General features: G+C 45.2%; 1 protein-coding gene across 2 annotated transcripts in view; it reads right to left on the bottom strand.

Moving 5' to 3' along the window:
* Positions 1-518, bottom strand: part of LOC147122282 (ferric reductase 1) — a 48,999-nt gene extending 48,481 nt beyond the window's left edge. The window contains exon 1 of one of the 2 annotated variants that reach the window (XM_085983247.1): positions 153-518. In XM_085983247.1, coding sequence (XP_085839373.1) covers positions 153-207 — 55 coding nt within the window. In that variant the 5' untranslated portion in view covers positions 208-518. The remainder of the gene's footprint in view (positions 1-152) is intronic. The other variant, XM_085983246.1, reaches the window with a different exon arrangement.
* Between the last annotated feature and the right edge of the window lie 19,546 nt (positions 519-20,064).

Here is a 20,064-nt window from a genome sequence, read left to right on the forward strand (position 1 = left end):
CACTGACATTAGAAAAGTGGGGTGAAGTACACTCCACCGACAAACAGATTTACTGTAGGGACGAAGATCACACTGTTCAAATCCAGCAGAGCTGGTTCACTGCTTGTTTCCTTCCACCACGAAGTTCACCTGAGTTGCGAGTACGCACTTACCTTGCCCTGGCCCAACAGCAGACTGCCGAGAGACTGGAAGCCGTGTTGGAGACATCTAACTCTCGCAGGAGACTCCGCCCTCTGAATCATATGACGAAATCCTTTTACGATAAATGAACAAAAACATCCTTCCCAATTTTAGTCTTGCCTTCCTGCTATTCAGTTCTGGGAATTAAAGACCGCAGTCTGATGATCGACAGACTCAAATACTTGTTACAATGTTTGCAAGCTGCCCCCATTGACATCACCCAACCTCGGCAAATGAGCAAGTTTACGTGAGTCCGTGGTAATTTCCCAAATTAAATGAGACTACCCAGTATTGTGTGAAACTGAATGACAATGTCCCATTGTGTAAAATGTCATTGAACTCTGCTTACATTACTGAGTTGATGGTGATTGGTCCAACAGATTCGGTGCTGGAATAGTGGACAGAGCCAATGACATGAGAGCTCAGTGTTTTAATTAGCTCAGTAGGATAAAATGCATTAATTGACCATAGCTACTGGTGCTTGATTCAAAGAGAGGTGTTTTTTTACATCTAATTTCGGTAAAGAGGAGTCCGTGTTTCACATCTATATTGAGTGTGAGAGGTTGCAGCCCCTGTTCCATTTTTTGAAGGGGCTGCTCCTCGATTTTTGGCTGCAATTCAGTCCCACTCTCCTGATCTACGGCCATCAGGTGCGGAGGGGAGCGGGCGGGTCAGAAGACCTCCTCGTAGGACTGCTCCTGGGCCTGGCCAAAGTGGCCATTAATAGGTATAGGCAGCGGGCGGTCGAGGGGGTCATTCGGCCCGATTGCCTGCCTCTCTTCCGCGGCTATGTTCGCGCCCAGGTGGCCCTGGAGATGGAGCACGCGGTGTCCACCGGCACGCTCGAGGCCTTCCGAGACCGGTGGGCGCCGCAGGGACTGGAGTGCATCATCTCCCCAGCCGGGGTGATTTTAATTTAATTTGAAATGTTTTAAAAATTAATCTAGTGTTTTTTTAAGCTTTTTTACAGTCCACTTGTTCGGTCGGGAGAGCGAGAGGCTCCGCTCGGCGATGCAGAGAGCTCTGCAGATGGAGAAGAATGTCAACCAGAGTCTGCCGGATCTGCACAAACCCTCCACTGGGAGCGCCGACCCTCATCTGTGTGAATTCCTGGAGACCCGCTATCTGGATGAACAAGTGAAGACGACCAAGAAGCTTGGAGATCACATCATCAATTTGTAGAGACTGGGACCCCTGCCTCTTGAGCTCTGTAATGTTACTTACTGTAAAATGTTCACATTTTAAATTTTTTTTAAAATTTCGGTAATGATTTTTGCCCTTTTTTGTGTGGATGGTTAGAATGTTTTGCTTACTTTTAGAGTGTTGGTTCCTTTGCTGTGCTTCTACCTATTTCTAGAATATGGAATATAATTTTTCTGCGGACCTTTAACATTGGCTGTGTAATTAGGAATTAGTTATTTAATTGAGAAGGACATAGGTATGACAAAGACCAGGGTAATAGATTGGAGAAAAGCTGATTTTGAGGGGCTAAGGATAGAACTTGGGAAAATAAAATGGACAACAATATTGGCAAACAACGATGTAGAACAGCAATGGGAAAATTTGAAACGACGTTCAACAGAGTCCAGGAAAAATATATTCCACTAAAAAACGAGAACAAGCTAAACACTAATGAGACACTATGGATGAATAAAGCCTTTAGGGTACAATTGAGGGTAAGGAAAGAGACATACATTAAGTACATGGACAGCAGGAGAGAACATGATAAGGGAGAACATGAAGGGATTAGGAGAGAAGTCCAAAAAAAATTAGGAAGGCAAAGAGGAACTATGAAATTAAATTATCAAGGAACATTAAAAAAAACAGTAAAATATTTTACAGGCACATCAATAAAAAAAGGAAGGTCGGGATGGGAATAGGGCCACTAAGGGATAGAGAGGATAATACCACAGGCAGCAATAGAGAGATGGCAGAGATATTAAATAATTACTTTGCTTCAGTATTTACCAGGGAACTAGAACAGGTGGAGATGACATCCGATGATGAGGTTAGTAATGTTAACTGCATTTAAAATAAAACGAGGAGATATACGAAACAAACTAATGAAACTCAAAGAGTATAAAACCCCTCGTCTGGATGGAGTATATCCACGCATTTTAAAAGAATCTAGGGAAGAAATCGCAGAGGCATTACTACACATATTTACTAATTCATTAGAAAAAGTTGTAGTGCCAGAGGACTGGCGGATAGCTAATGTAATATGTATATTTAAGAAGGGAGATAGAACATGTCCAGGGAATTATAGACCAGTCAGCTTAACATCAGTGGTAGAAAAAAGAATGGAATCCCTACTAAAGGAGAAAATAGAAGAACATCTAGAAATGAAAAATATAATAATAAATAGTCAGCATGGATTTCAAAAGGGAGTCTTGCTTGACCAACCTAATTGAATTTTTTGAAGAGGTAACAGAGAGAGCAGACAAGGGTAATGCAATAGATGTAATTCATCTAGATTTTCAAAAGGCCTTCAATAAGGTACCACATAATAGACTAATGATTAAGGGCAGGGAATGTGGGGTATGGGGACAAGTAGCAAAATGGATAGCTAGCTTCAAGACAGAAAGCAGAGAGTAGGGGTAAAGGGTAACTATTCAGAGTGGCAGAAGGTGGGAAGTGGTGCTCCACAAGGATCAGTGTTGGGACCACTGTTGTTCACAATTTATATTAACAATTTAGACCTTGGAATCAAAAACACAACTTCTAAATTTGCAGACGACACCAAATTGGGGGGGGGGGGAGCCAATACTGAGGAGGACTGCAACAAATTATAAGAAAAAATAAACTTGAATTTATATAGCGCCTTTCATGTCCACCTCATGTCTCAAAGCACTTTACAGCCAATGAAGTACTCTTGGAGTGCAGTCACTGTTGTAATGTAGGAAGAAGATATTAATAAACTTGCAGAATGGGCATATCATTGGCAAATGAAATTCAACACAGATAAATGTGAGGTATTACATTTTGGTAAGAAAAATAGGGAGCTCACATATAATTAGAAATTAAGAATCTAAATGGGGTAAAGGAGCAAAGGGAGTACAAATACACAAATCACTTAAAGTATCAACACGGGTTAACAAGGCCATTAACAAAACAAACCCACTGGAGAGGGTGCAGAGAAGACTTACAAAGATGATACCAGAAATGCGAGGGTACACCTATCAGGAAAGGGTAAGAACAAAAGAAGTAGGAGCAGGAGTAGGCCATACGGCCCCTCGGGCCTGCTCCGCCATTCAATAGGATCATGGCTGATCCGAACCTAGACTCACGTCCACGTCCCTGCCCGCTCCCCGTAACCCCTAATTCCCTTATCAGCTAGGAAAATGTCTATCTCCGTTTTAAATTTATTTAATGTCGCAGCTTCCACAGCTCTCTGAGGTAGCAAATTCCATAGATTTACTACCCTCTGAGTGAAGAAGTTTCTCCTCATCTCAGTTTTGAAAGGGCAGCTCCTTATTCTAAGATTATGCCCCCTAGTTCTAGTCTCACCCATTAGTGGAAACATCCTCACCGCATCAACCCGATCAAGCCCCCTCACAATCTTATATGTTTCGATAAGATCGCCTCTCATTCTTCTGAATTCCAATGAGTAGAGGCCCAACCTACTCAACCTTTCCTCATAAGTCAACCCCCTCATCTCCGGAATCAACCAAGTGAACCTTCTCTGAACTGCCTCAAGAGCAAGTACATCTTTTCTTAAATATGGAAACCAAAACTGTACGCAGTATTTCCAGGCGTGGCCTCACCAGTACCCTGTATAACTGAAGCAAGACTTCCCTGCTTTGATACTCCATCCCCCTAGCAATAAAAGCCAAGATTCCATTGGCCTTCCTGATCACCTGCTGTACCTGCATACTAACCTTCTATGTTTCATGTACCAGCACCCCTAGATCCCTTTGTACTGTAACACTTTGCAGTTTCTCTCCATTTAGATAATAACTTGCTCTTTGATTTTTTCTGCCAAAGTGCATAACCTCACACTTTCCAACATTATATTCCATCTGCCAAATTTCTGCCCACTCACTTAGCCTGTCTATGTCCTTTTGCAGGTTTTTTATGTCCTCCTCACTCACTGCTTTCCCTCCCATCTTTGTATCGTCGGCAAACTTGGATACGTTGCACTCGGTCCCTTCCTCCAAATCGTTAATATAGATTGTAAAGAGTTGGGGTCCCAGCACTGACCCCTGCAGAACACCACTAGTCACTGATTGCCAACCCGAGAATGAACCATTTATCCCAACTCTCTGTTTTCTGTTAGATAGCCAATCTTCCAATATTACCCCCAATCCCATGATTTTTTTTATCTTGTGAAGTAATCTTTTGTGTGGCACCTTGTCAAATGCCTTTTGGAAGTCCAAATACACCACATCCGCTGGTTCCCCTTTATCCACCCTGTTTGTTACGTCCTCAAAGAATTCGAGCAAATTTGTCAAACATGACTTCCCCTTCATAAAACCATGCTGACTCTGTCCGATTAAATTATGCTTATCCAAATGTCCTGTTACTGCTTCCTTAATAATGGACTCCAACATTTTACCAACCGCAGATGTTAGGCTAACTGGTCTATAGTTTCCAGCCTTTTGTCTACTTCCCTTTTTAAATAGGGGCGTTACATTAGCAGTTTTCCAATCTGCTGGGACCTTTCCTGAATCCAGGGAGTTTTGGAAAATTACCACTAATGCATCCGCAATCCCTACCGCTACTTCTCTCAAGACCCTAGGATGTAAGCCATCAGGTCCAGGGGATTTATCCGCCTTTAGTCCCATTATCTTACCGAGTACCACCTTCTTAGTGATTTTAATCGTGTTTAGCTCCTCCCCCCCATAGCCCCCTGTTTGTCCAGTGTTGGGATATTTTTAGTGTCCTCTACTGTAAAGACTGATACAAAATATTTGTTCAGCATTTTTGCCATATCCATGTTCCCCACCACTAATTTCTCGGTCTTGTCCTCTAAGGGACCAACATTCACTTTAGCCACCCTTTTTCTTTTTATATAACTGTAGAAACTCTTGCTATCTGTTTTTATATTTTTGCTAGTTTACTTTCATAATCTATCTTCCCTTTCTTAATTAATCTTTTAGTTATTCTTTGCTGGCTTTTAAATGCTTCCCAATCTTCTATCCTCCCACTAGATTTGGCTACTTTATATGCCCTTGTTTTCAGTCAGATACTATCCTTTATTACTTTACTTAACCATGGATGGCTGTCTTTTCTTTTACACCCCTTTTTCCTCAGTGGAATATATTTTTCTTGAAAGTTGTGAAATATCTCCTTGAATGTACACCACTGCTCATGTACCGTCTTATACTTTAATCTATTTTCCCAGTACACTTTAGTCAACTCTGCTCTCATACCTTCATAGTCTCCTTTATTTAAGCTTAGTACGCTGGTTTGAGATCCAACTCTCTCACCCTCCAACTGAATTTGGAATTCAACCATGTTATGGTCACTCATTCCAAGGGGATCCTTTACTAGGACATTTTTTATTAATCCTGTCTCATTACACAGGACCAGATCTAAGATTGCCTGCCCCCTGGTTGGTTCAATAACATACTGCTCAAGGAACCCATCCCTAAGGCACTCTATGAACTCTTCCTCAAGGCTGCCCTGCCCAATTTGATTTGTCCAGTCAATATGAAAGTTAAAATCCCCCATGATTATAGCTGTTCCCTTATTACAAGCCCCAACTATTTCCTGATTTATACTCCGACCAACAGAGTTGCAACTGTTAGGAGGCCTATAGACTACGCCCACTAGTGACTTTTTCCCCTTATTATTCCTTATCTCCACCCAAACTCTTTCACTATCCTGATCCTTTAACCCAATATCATTTCTCACTATTGCAGTGATTCCATCCTTTATTAACATAGCCACCCCACCTCCCTTTCCTTCCTGTCTGTCCTTCCTAATTGTCAAATACCCCTGGATGTTTAGTTCCCAGTCATGGCCACCTTGCAGCCATGTTTCTGTAATGGCCACCAGATCATACCCATGTGTACCGTCAACTCGTCTATTTTGTTACGAATGCTGTGTGCATTCAGATAAAGAACTTTTAAATATGTTTTGTGACAATTTGTTCCTGCTTTTACCCCCTTTACTACTTTACCTTTATCTTTATACATTCTGTCCCTTCCTGACACGCTCTGGTTTTTAATTCCCCCACTGCTACCTTGCTCTATTGCCTGTTGATGAACAGGCTGGGTCTTTATTCTCTTGAAAAGAGAAGGCTGAGGGGTGACCTAATAGAGATCTTTAAAATCATGAAAGGTTTTGATAGAGTAGATACAGAGAGAGTGTTTCCACTTGTGGGGAAGAGCAAAACTAGAGGCCATCAATATAAGATAGTCACCAAAAAGTCAAATAGGGAATTCAGAAGAAACCTCTTTACCCAGAGTATGGTGAGAATGTGGAACTCGCTACCACAAGGAGTGGTTGAAGCGAATAGTATAGATATATTTAAGGGGAGGCATATGAGGGAGAAGGGAATAGTGGGTTATGCTGATAGGGTTAGGAGGAAAGATGGGAGGAGGCTTGAGTGGAGCATAAACACCAGGATAGACTGATTGGGCTGAATGGCCTGTTTCTGTGCTGTATATCCTATGTAATCCTATGTAATTGGAAGCCTTAATCAAATCAATGTAAAACTGTGAAAAATAATAATAATAAAAACTACACTTAATTAACACAGGTCAATACACCTTTATTCAAAGTTAATATGCTCCAATTTGTACCTAATTACAGGAAACTCTCTTTTAACTGGCAAAATTCAGGAGTAGGTTCAGGTAAGTTTTACTATATATTAGTGGCCATGTAACTGGGGTTCCTGCATCTGTGGCCGTGTAACCGGGGTTCCTGCATCTGTGGCCGTGTAACCGGCGTTCCTGCACAAGTGCCGTGTAACCGGGGCTCCTGCACCTGTGGCCGTGTAGGGGGCTCTCGTACCTTGGTAAGTATACCTCTCTGTAATCTGGACTTTTTGATCAACCAGCCGCACGCTGGTCCCGTCGGTGCTGGATAAAAAAGAGTTTCCTGTATACTGGATTGAGGAAGGAGGAATAGTCCCATTCAAATTGGGTGCATCACAAAGCTGTGGTAAATTAAATTAACATCCTAATTACCTAACTCCTAATACCATATCATAATGACAAAGCAAAAATTCAGCAGAGTATTTTCATAACACTTGTATTACTCAAAACATTCAAAAACTTTCCTCATAGGTGAGGCTATAAAGAAGTTTCATTGGCCCCATATTTACACCATGGTATACTAGCAGACAAATGCTTATCTTGATCATCCAAAATTATTCTCTTTGCTCTTTAAGCAGATGCATTAACTCATTTAAAATAAAATAGTGAAAGGAATTTCAGAATAATACAATACAATTCGGCGCAGACTTGATGGGTCGAATGGCCTCCTTCTGTGCTGTACTATTCTTTGATTCTAATTAGGATTTGTAGGATTTGTACATTAATATCCCAGAATATAATTTCAAGACTATTTCATTTAAAAAAGGAATAAGAAAAATCATTGCTTTGCATCGCACTCAGTTCCTCTCATGGGCTGGATTTTCCTAAGCCCCTGGAGTTGGGTTGGAGGCGTGCGGGCGATAAAAATCGGAGATCCGGGGGTCCCGACTCCATCCCGCCTCCAAACCGCCTCCATGTCAATTTCATAGGAGTCGGGTTCCCGACAAGTGCTGGAACCCGACTCCCAGAGGCGGGAAGGGATTAAAGGCAATTAAACTGCCTGTTAACAGGTAGTTAACAGGTAGTTTTTTGCCTATTCGCGATTTTTATTGCAGGTTTGTGGGCTTCCCGACAGCTCCAAACCACGAAAAGTTTTCGAGGCGGGACGTGGGTCTGAGGTCTTGGAGGGGTCGAGATGCCCAGTGTTCAGGTGAGTGAGGGGTGCAGGAGTGCAAAGGTAAGTGTTTTGCAAGTGTTTAAATAAGTTTAACTTACTTTTACTTACCTTTACAGGAGTCCTGCATTCCGGTGTCGGGAGTCGGCTGCAAGAACCACAGAAGCTCCGATTTTTAAAAAAAAATCAGCTTCTTTGTTTCTACAGCAAAATGATTTTAAAGTTATCCTGAGAAAGGACTGAGGCTGAATTAGCAGTTTTTCAGTGCTTGACAGCTTCAAACAGCTGTTAAACACTGATATTTCATGTGCCAAAAGCTTTTGACAGATGAAATGTCAATCTCTGACGTCACCTGTTGCCGGGTGGCCCTTAATTGGCCACAGGGCGGGCTCAACAAGGTCAATCAGAGGAAAATCCAGTGGGTTGGCCACATCTCCATGGAGGCGGGACAACAAGCCCGAATGTGGGTTTCCCACCTCCAACCCGCACCCATAGCAAAATCCAGCCCATGTAGTTTCCATGTGACTAGCTTAATGCCAGCTTTGCTCAGTTAGTAGAATGCTTGCCCCACTACAGAGATTTCAGCACATAATCCAGGCTGACAATCAAGTATGGCACTCACAGAATTCTGCATTGTCAGAGTTGCGGTCTTTAGAATGAGAGGCATTTACTGTACTTAGGTGGATGTAAAAATATTTCATGGCATTATTTAAAGGGCAGGGAGTTTTCCTTGCGTCATGCTCAGCACTCTTCCTTCAACCAGCACCACCAAAAACACATCAACTGACAATTCATCCCACTGCCAAACAGAATACTTGTTCGTTTATTAATTTGCTGTTTGTGGGACCTTGCTGTGTGCAAATTGGCTGTCAGGTCTGCCTACATAACAGTAAGGACTGCACTTCAAAAATAATCCATTTACTGCAAAACACTTTGGGATATCCTAAGGGGCGAGATAAGGCACAAAATATTCACACATTCTTTATTCTATCAGAAATTCACAGTTAAACATGATTGAGAATATCTTGTTGCAGTTTCTTGTGTATTTGAATAGAATTGGACCATTCTGAAATGTTTTGTGTTTTATTACTCTGTACCTGTATTTGTTTTAATTTTAGCCAGGCTGCCTAAGGAGGTCAGTGTATGGAAAGCATCCAGAGAGGGTTTAATAAGGTTGATTGCAGGAATTAAAGCTTCAAGTTATGAGGCTAGGCTGCTCACTGTCTTTAACTGTCAGTGTGTTTAATCTCTCAAGAGATTGATTGCTGGTGTTTTTTATAGGTCCAGTTTGCTAAGCATGGATGGCAGAGAGTGGGAAAAAACACATCAGACTGGTAATTTGTCTTTAGAGTTGAACAGTGACACTAATCATATCAGGAAGGGATTCCCTTGCTTTTCATTTATTTTTGCACCACACATACCACAATCATAACATATGGCTGGCTACACCACAGATTATTTATTTACACATGGAAAGCTTCTTAACAAGTTATCCTTTTGGCAGCCTGATGTTTGTGGTGGCTTTCCATGTGTAAATAAATTATATGAGGTGTAGCCATAGAGTCATAGGGGGAGAAATTCGGTATCGCCCCATTTGGGGTGCAATTATCGGCCGGGCACAAAGATTAGCGCCTGGCGCTAATTATCGCCTCCGACTGCAAACTTGGCTTCTATCGCCCCTGGAGGTGATTGGAGCTCTAAATCAGGCGCTACACACCTGTCTTAAGGTGCAAAGGCTGAGGAGCGAGGTGCTACCTCAGAGCGCTGGCAAAGCTCATGTGGTGTCAGTCAGCAAAGGAACACAGACACACTGGCGCTGGCCAGTTCTTAAAGGGGAGGGTTGATCTTGCTCTCCATCCACATCCTGCTCATTGCAGCCTTGAATCTCGGCCTGGAGAGGCCTGTACATCAAATTTGCTGGAAAGAACAACAGAGAGAACCAGGGAAAGAGCTCAGAGTGCAGCCCCCACAGTCTCTTCTAAATTGATACAAGGAAGGGCAAATCAAAATGAACCTGCAAAGTGCTGCTCAGTACCCAAAACTCCTTCACACAGCGTTGAATCTCTCCAGAAGTCTCTCTCTCTCTCAGAATGCGTGGTGCAAAAATGTCACCAACAAAAAAAGGCAGGAAGTGGTCGCCTTTAAATAGCGCTCCCCCCAGTCCCTTCCTGACTGCAAAATGCTCACCTCAACCTGCCGTTGCTAGCGGCAGGCGGTAAGGCAGGGGGCGCCACTCAGTATCCAGTCCGGGACGCTACCAGGGCATTGCACACTCGACTGACTTCATGATCTGCCAGCGCAGGAGATTGTGGCGGTAGTGTTTAGCGCTGCCGCAAAATGTCTAGTTAATTTCGTGAGCGGCGCAAACATTGCCGCGCACGGGCACTAGTTGCTTTGCGCCCCATTAGTGCCCTCTTAAGGTGCTAATGGGCGGCGCAAACCAACTGAATTTTTCCCCCATAGAGTTATATAGCACAGAAAGAGGCCCTTCGGCCCATCATGTCCACACCGGCCATCAAGCCCTGTCTATTCGAATCCCATTTTCCAGCACTTCGTCCATAGCCTTGTATGCTATGGTGTTTCAAGTGCTCATCTAAATGCTTCTTGAATGTTGTGAGTGTTCCTGCCTCTACCACCCTTTCAGGCAGTGAGTTCCAGATTCCAACCACCCTCTGGGTGAAAATGTTTTCCCTCAAATCCCCTCTAAACCTCCTGCCCCTTACCTTGAAACTATGTCCCCTGGTTATTGACCCCTCTACTAAGGGGAAAAGTTCCTTTCTATCTACCCTATCTATGCCCCTCATAATTATGTACACCTCAATCAGATCCCCCCTCAGCCTTCTCTGCTCTAAGGAAAACAACCCCAGCCTGTCCAGTCTCTCGTCATAGCTGAAGCGCTCCAGACCAGGTAACACCCTGGTGAATCTCCTCTGCACCCTCTCCAATGCAATCACATCCCTCCTATAGTGTGGTGACCAGAACTGCACACAGTATTCCAGCTGCGGCCTAACTAGCGTTTTGTACAGTTCCATCATAACCTCCCTGCTCTTATATTCTATGCCTCGGCTAATGAAGGCAAGTATCCCATATGCCTTTTTAACCACCTTATCTACCTATCCTGCTGCCTTCAGGGATCTATGTACATGCACAACAAGGTCCCTCTGATCCTCTGTCCTTCCGAGGATCCGACCATTCATTGTGTATTCCCTTGCCTTGTTAGTCCTCCCAAAATGCATCACCTCACACTTTTCAGGGTTAAATTCCATTTGCCACTGTTCTGCCCATCTAACCATTCCGTCTATATTGTCCTGTAGCCTGAGGCTTCCCTCCTCGCTATTTACCACACCACCAATTTTCGTGTCATCTGCGAACTTACTGATCATACCTCCTACATTCATATCTAAATCATTAATGTACACTACAAACAGCAAGGGACCCAGCACCGATTCCTGCGGTACACCACTGGACACAGGCTTCCAGTCACAAAAACAACCTTCGACCATCACCCTCTGCCTCCTGCCACTAAGCCAATTTTGGATCCAATGCTCTGGATCCCATGGGATATTACCTTCTTGACCAGTCTCCCATGTGGGACTTTGTCAAAACCATACTGAAGTCCATGTAGACTACATCAACTGCACTACCCTCATCCACACACCTAGTCACCCCCTCGAAAAATTCAATCAAATTGGTCAGACATGATCTCCCCCTGACAAAGACATGCTGAGTATCCCTGATTAATCCCTGCCTCTCCAAGTGGAGACTAATTCTGTCCCTCAGAATTTTTTCCAATAATTTCCCTACCACTGATGTTAGGCTCACTGGCCTGTAATTCCCTGGTTTATCCCTACTACCCTTCTTGAACAATGGTACTACGTCAGCTGTTCTCCAGTCCTCTGGCACCTCCCCTGTGGCCAGAGAGGTTCTGAAAATTTGTGTCAGAGCCCCTGCAATCTCCTCCCTTGCCTCACACAGCAGCCTGGGGTACATCCCATCTGGGCCTGGGGATTTATCCACTTTTAAGCCCACTAAAACTGCTAGTACCTCCTCCCTCTCAATACTAATTTGTTCAAGTATATCACAATCCCCCTGCCTGATTTTTATGCCTACATCACCCTTCTCCATAGTGAACACAGATGCAAAATATTCATTTGAAACCTCACTTACATCTTCCGGCTCTACACACAGATTGCCACTTTGGTCCCTAATGGGCCCTACTCTTTCCCTGGTTGTCCTCTTGCCTTTAATATACTTATAAAACACCTTGGGGTTTTCCTTTATTTTGCCTGCCTGTGTTTTTTGATGCCCCCTCTTCACTCTCCTAATTACTTTTTTAAGTACCCTCCCTGCACTTTCTATACTCCTCTAGGGCTTCCACTGTTTTTAGTCCTTTGTATCTGCCAAAAGCCTCCCTTTTTTTCCTAATCCATTCTTGTATAACCCTTGACATCCAGGGTTCCCTGGGCTTGTTGGTCCCACCCTTGACCTTTACGGGAACATGTTGGCTCTGTACTCTCTCTATTTCCTTTCTGAAAGACTCCCATTGCTCTGATGTGGATTTTCCTACAAGTAGCTGATCCCAGTCCATTTTTGACAGATCCTGCCTGATCATATTAAAATCATCCTTCCCCCAATTTAGAACCTTTATTTCCGGTCCATCTTTGTCCTTTTCCAACACTACCTTAAATCTCACCGAATTATGGTCACTGTCACCAAAATGCTCTCCTACTGGCACATCTACCACTTGCCCAGCTAGCCATCCATACGTTTGTGGTATGTGTGGAGATTACAGCCTAGAAATTCGAGACCGCTGGAAACCTCCCAGTGGCACTGCGGGCCGAAGTTAACGGCCGGCGAAATTAATGGTGCTGGCAGCACTGGTATATTGGTGCTGCTTCCTAATTAGCATTAGCACAGCAATAAACTGACTGCAGGAGGCCCAATGTAATGTGGCCGTAGCATCATTGCAGCAAGGACAACCTTCTCTTAAAGCAAGACTGTCATTTTAGAAAGCAATGTGGTCCCGTAAAGGGGAACTGCCTTCTAAAATGAAAAAAAATAAAAGTAATTAAAAAATAGGCTGCTTTTAGCCCTTAGTGCTCAACTGCCTTCTGGAAAAAAATTAACATTGAAAATAATTCCCAAATAGCAGTCTTCAGCTCTTAAAGCTGAATTGCCTTCCATACCTAAAAAAAGGAAACGTGCTTCAGCACTAACACAAACATCTCAGCAAGCTAGGGAAGGGGCACCCAGGGTCTTGCACACAGCACTCCAGCTTTGTACCGGGGCATCAACACAGTAAGAGAGGTCCCCTACCCACAGGGGCCAGAAAGAAGGATGTGGGACCAGATCACTGAGGCCATCACTGAGCGTCACACCCCATGACCTGGCTCCAATGTCCAAAGAAGCTTCATGACCTCAGACCAGTGGTCAAGGTCAGTGAATGCATCTTCAAAAGCCATCTCCTACCAACTGCACCACTAGCCTCATACACTGCTCAATGCATGAACTCCCCTCTCCCAATCACTCACCTACCAACAATCTCTACCAAACACAAGGCACCCCCCCACTCCTAGCTTCACCTCACCCCCTTGGAGGAGATGGTGCAGGCCATTCTTGGCAGGGGCATGGCTGATACCTTGGCCAGCAGCAGGGCTGAAAGAATACAAGATACTGGTATCCTCAGATGTTATCATCCTTCTGGCATGCACCTCTTGCTTTCCCACCCTCCCCTCACCACCACTCCACCCTTGTGCCTTCCTCATTTCACACACCCAAGAAATGCAGCCTGCCCAGCCAGTGGTTGACCAAGAAGAGGGAGAGGAGAGTGAAGAAGAAGCAGCAGAAACACTGCCACTTGATTTGACACACCCAGCCACCAACTACTCAATGTTGATCTGCGAGGCCATCTGCAGTCTTTCCCACTGAAAGTCAGCAGCCTTCCACCAGCCATGCTGCTGCCACTGGTGTAGCACTGCATGACATCAGTAGGATAGGCAAAGGCACACTCAAGACAGTCACTAAGGGAATGCATGAAGGTGATCAGTTGATTTCTTGATGTCATATTGGATGGATAGATGTATAAAGTTGGATTGGAATGTTTGCTTTTTGGTGGTTTTGATTTCAGTATTGTGGCCAAGAGGACGCTGTGATGGTCAGTAACAGAGGGAAGGTAAGGTGTGGGAAAAATGTTGAAAGGGGAATTGGGTTTGTGGTCACTGATACCATAAGCAGATGATTCCAACCCGGATATCATGGCCAGAAAGGGGCTGTCTGGGTTGTATCCTTCCTTCTGTTTCCTCCTCTTCGGCTTCCTCCTCTTTGGCGTCTTCCTCTTTTGCATCTTCCACTTCCCTCTGCGAGCGGATGCTGGAAATCTGAAATAAAAGCAAAAAATGCTGGAAATACTCAGCAGGTCAGGCAGCATCTCAATCTGAGATGTGAATTCTGTTTCTCTCTCTATGGATGCTGCCTGGCCTGCTGAGTATTTTCAGGATTTTCTGTCTTTTCAGAGGCCTTCCTTTACCATCCGAGGCTTTGCAAGCATCCAGCAGCACTTCCTGCACTCCCTGCACACTTTAAAAACTTTTAACATCTATTGCACCTAGCCATTACTTCAATAAAATATACAGGGGGAAAAATTGAGTCGCACCCTCTTTGGCGCTACTTTTAGCACCCCGAAAAAATTAGCACCCCTGCGGCCGAAATTGACCAGTAGCACTCCAAGACGGACGCGGGGTGCTACTGGAAGCGCCCCGCCTCCCTCTTGGGGTGCTGCCAGTGCTGCGGCACATCGCACTGCGGTACTGCAGTCCTTCATCTCCTTATTAAAGGGGAGGGTCCCAGTGCAGCGTGACCCGGACCCCAGCTGGCCACCAGGGATCGGAGTGCCGGCAAAAGAGCCAGGCATTCAAGAGAAGTTCCGGGCTCACGGAGCGCAGAAGGCAATCCGCTGGGGGGCTGCAGAGGAAATGGCCGACCTGCACCTCCCCTTTAATTTGTGCTGCCCTGGCTGCAGGTAGGCCCCCCTGACCCCATCGGACATAGCGTCTGGCGATAAGTCAAGGACGCTACCGAAGATCGTGACCGCGGCGCGAGCATGGCGCTGCGCATGGAGATGACGTCATCACCGGTGGCGCAGCACTGCAGGGCACTAACGATTGCCGCCGCTGCTAACCTCCCGCTGAATTTCGTGGGTGGCGTTGGCACCACCGCGCCCAGGCACTAGTTGCTTTGCGCCCCATTAGCACCCCATTAGCGCTAACGGGAGGCGCAAAGCAACCGAATTTTTAGGCCAAAGAATCCAGTCCAAAAGATTAAATGCAAACTTAGTTGAAAGATGTGTCCCTGTAAGAAGTGCTGACAGCGTCTCTGTTAGTCTGCTGCACGCTCGCTTAGGACCCAGTGCTAAACTCAGCGCAAATGTCCAAGTTTGTAGAGCGTGGTGTTAAGTCTGCATGCCATCACGCTCTCCATATTTGCATGCCCAGGGCTATCAGCAGCACTATGGCCCTCACCAAAATGGCAGCCGTCGAGTCATGCACCAGAGGCGAGTGTTAGAGCAGCGGCCGCCATTTTTTTCAGGATTCCAGCGCGAACTGGTGGCAGTAAGTAGTCCAATTTCTGGGCCTACTTATTTAAACAGACAGCTATGATCACTTTTGCAACCAGTGTCCTTTCTCTGCGATTCTGAATCTATAAATGAGATTAGAATTTTTTTAGCTGGATGACTCTTCTCCTCCACAATGAAGTCTGGTAACTTCTGAAAGATCTTGTCATATGTGAGATGCTTTTTCCTGTCAGTTCTTTGGTCCTGCTTTCATAGGTATGTTCATGCCGAGGGTGATTAGCACTGTGCTATGTCAGCATACTGCTAATGCTAACCTTCCTTCAGTGTCCAGTGACAACACTAAGGTGATGCAATGTAATTCAAATGCGTTTACTAGACATATAGCACAAACCAGCAATATTGCTGATAAATTTTTTATTATTTGATGATGCATCGGCAATGTATGAACACTCATTATATATTAGAAACTTTGTCTATTAGATCAAAAATCAACTTGAAATATATTGATGTGAGTCTTTAAGTGATATTAAATCTTGGTGCAAATGCAATTTACAGCATAGGTGGCGTAAGTCATAGAATCATAGAAGGCTCAGTAATATCAGAATATGCAACACTACCCACAGTGATTGGTTCTGCCATTAATAATTGATCTAGTTGGTGGTTTTAGTCCATTTCCAGAAATAGAAACAACAGCAGAGGAGAGAGGTAAAAAGTAATCCAAGTGTGACGTCACCAGGGAGCAGGTAAGTGATTGGTTGGTGAGTATTTCTCTCTTTTCAATACAAGCTTGAATTCTGTGGTGTTACACTTCTGTGGTGTAGTGGGGACAGTTGGTAAATAAAGCGCCCTAGAGTATACCTGTAACTGGGGTATTGAATAAATTTTTTAATTAATTAAAGGACTAAGTCATGGGAGGAGAGCTCAGACCCGTGTTCTGCTCCTCTTGCTCCATGTGGGAAATCAGGGAAGCTGCCAGTGTCCCTGACGACCATGTGTGCGGGAAATGCATCCAGCTGCAGCTACTTGCAGACCGCATTGCGGCGCTCGAGCTGCAGGTGGATGAATTTTGGAGCATGCGCGATGCTGAGAGGCTCGTGGATAGCACGTTTAGCGAGTTGTTCACGCCTCAGGGCAGGGCGGCACAGGGGGTGACCATCAGGCGGAGCAACAAAGGCAGGCAGGTAGTGCAGGGAACCCCTGCGGGCATCCCCCTTTCAAACAAGTATACCGCTTTGGATACTGTTGAGGGGGATGACTCACCAGGGGAAGGCAGCAGCAGCCAACTTCCTGGCACTGGGGGTGCTCCTGCTGCCCAGGAAGGGGGGAAAAAGAGTGGGAGAGCAATAGTGGTAGGGGATTCTATAGTAAGGGGAACAGATAGGCGTTTCTGTGGCCGTAGACGTGAATCCAGGATGGTTTGTTGCCTCCCTGGTGCCAGGGTCAAGGATGTCACTGAGCGGCTGCAGGGCATTCTGGAGGGGGAGGGTGAACAGGCAATGGTCGTGGTCCACATTGGTACCAACGACATAGGTAAAAAGAGGGATGAGGTCCTGCATCAAGAATTTAGGGAGCTAGGTAACAGATTAAAGAGCAGGACCTCAAAGGTTGTAATCTCTGGATTACTCCCAGTGCCATGTGCTAGTAAGTATAGGAATGGGAGGATAGAGCAGATGAATGCGTGGCTAAAGAGTTGGTGTAGGGGGGAGGGTTTTACTTTCCTGGATCACTGGGCCTGCTTCTGGGAAAGGTGGGACTTGTACAAGTCGGACGGGTTGCACCTGAACCAGAGCGGGACAAATATCCTTGCGGGGAGGTTTGCTAGCACTGTTGGGGGGGGTTTAAACTAACTTGGCAGGGGGATGGGATACAGAGGGGAGCTGAAATAGGGGGGGATGTGCTGCCAATTATAGAGAAAAAAACAAGTCAGCTTGGTAGACAGGGCAAATATATAAGGGCAAGGCTGGATGGCATCTATTTTAATGCAAGGAGTCTTGCGAATAAGGTGGATGAACTGAAGGTGTTGATAAACACATGGGAGTATGATATTGTTGCTATCACGGAGACATGGTTGAGGGAAGGGCAAGACTGGCAGCTCAATATTCCAGGGTACAGAATCTTCAGGCGAGACAGAGGGGGAGGTATAAGAGGAGGGGGTGTCGCAATATTAATTAAGGAGTCAATTACTGCAGTAAGGAGGGATGATATATTAGCAGGGTCCTCTAATGAGGCCATATGGGTGGAGCTTAAAAACAAAAAGGGGGCAAGCACTTTGCTGGGAGTGTACTATAGGCCTCCAAACAGTCAGGGGGAGATAGAGGAACAGATATGTAGGCAAATCTCAGAGAAATGTGCAAATAATAGGGTAATAATAATGGGGGATTTCAACTTCCCCAATATTAACTGGGATAGTCAGAGTGTGAAAGGCTCAGAGGGTGTAGAATTCTTAAAGTGCATCCAGGAGAGCTTTTTGAGCCAGCATGTAGAAAGTCCTACAAGAGAGGGGGCGGTACTGGACCTAATTCTCGGGAATGTGGCCGGCCAAGTGGAAAAAGTGCTAGTAGGTGAGCACTTTGGTGATAGTGACCATAATATGGTAAGATTTAAGGTGGCCATGGAAAAGGACAGGGATGGGCCGGAAATAAAGGTTCTAAATTGGGGGAAGGCCGATTTTAATAGGATAAGGCAGGATCTGGCCAAAATGGACTGGGATCAGCTACTTGTAGGAAAATCCGCATCGGAGCAATGGGAGGCTTTCAGAAGGGAGATTGAGAACATACAATGGCAACATGTTCCCGTAAAGGTCAAGGGTGGTTCCAAAAACCACAGGGAACCTTGGATGTCAGGGGATATACGGGAATGGATTAGGAAAAAAAGGAGGGCTTTTGGTAGATACAAAAGGCTAAAGACGGAGGAAGCCCTAGAGGAGTACAAAAAGTGCAGGGGGATACTTAAAAAAGAAATTAGGAGATCAAGGAGGGGCCATGAAATAACACTGGCAAGCAAAATAAAGGAAAATCCGAAGATGTTTTATAAGTATATTAAGGGTAAGAGGATAACTAGGGAAAAAATAGGGCCCATTAGGGACAAAAGTGGCAATCTGTGTGTGGAGCCGGAAGATGTAGGAGGGGTTCTGAATGAATTTTTTGCGTCTGTTTTCACTATGGAGAAGGACGATGTAGACATAGAAATAGGGCGGGGGGACTGTGATATGCTCGAACATATTAACATCGAGCGGGGGGAGGTATTGGCGGTTTTAGCTGGCCTAAAAATGGATAAATCCCCAGGCCCGGATGAAATGTATCCCAGGCTGCTGTGTGAGGCAAAGGAGGAGATTGCGGGGGCTCTAACACATATATTCAGGACCTCTCTGGCCACAGGGGTTGTGCCAGAGGACTGGAGAACCGCTAATGTAGTACCATTATTCAAGAAGGGCAGTAGGGAAAAACCGGGGAACTACAGGCCAGTGAGCCTAACATCAGTGGTAGGAAAATTATTGGAAAAAATCCTGAGGGACAAAATGTGTCTCCACTTGGAGAGGCAAGGATTAATCAGGGATAGTCAACATGGCTTTGTCAAGGGAAGATCATGTCTGACTAATTTGATTGAATTTTTTGAGGGGGTGACTAGGTGTGTGGATGAGGGTAACGCAGTGGATGTGGTATACATGGATTTCAGTAAGGCCTTCGATAAAGTCCCGCACAGGAGACTGGTCAAGAAGGTAAGAGCCCATGGAATCCAGGGTGCCTTGGCACATTGGATACAAAACTGGCTTAGTGGCAGAAGGCAGAGGGTGATGGTTGAAGGTTGTTTTTGTGACTGGAAGCCTGTGGCCAGTGGGGTACCACAGGGATCGGTGCTGGGTCCCTTGCTGTTTGTGGTCTACATTAATGACTTGGATATGAATGTAAAGGGTATGATCAGTAAGTTCGCGGATGATACAAAAATTGGTAGGGTGGTAAATAGCGAGGAGGGTAGCCTCAGTCTGCAGGACGATATAGATGGGTTGGTCAGATGGGCGGAACAGTGGCAAATGGAATTTAACCCGGAAAAGTGCGAGGTGATGCACTTTGGGGGGACTAACAAGGCAAAGGAATACACAATGAATGGAAAGACCCTAGGCAAGACGGAGGGTCAGAGGGATCTGGGTGTGCAAGTACACAGATCCCTGAAGGCGGCGGAACAGGTGGATAAGGTGGTAAAAAAGGCATATGGGATACTTGCCTTCATTAGCCGAGGCATTGAATATAAGAGCAAGGAGGTTATGATGGAGCTGTATAAAACACTGGTTAGGCCACAGCTGGAATATTGTGTGCAGTTCTGGTCGCCACACTACAGGAAGGATGTGATCGCGTTAGAGAGGGTGCAGAGGAGGTTCACCAGGATGTTACCAGGGCTGGAGCGCTTCAGCTATGAAGAGAGACTGGGCAGGTTGGGTT

The sequence above is a fragment of the Somniosus microcephalus genome, chromosome 3, assembly GCF_052327205.1.
Source record: "Somniosus microcephalus isolate GS21.2 chromosome 3, FLI_Smic_1.0, whole genome shotgun sequence".
Taxonomy (NCBI): domain Eukaryota; kingdom Metazoa; phylum Chordata; class Chondrichthyes; order Squaliformes; family Somniosidae; genus Somniosus; species Somniosus microcephalus.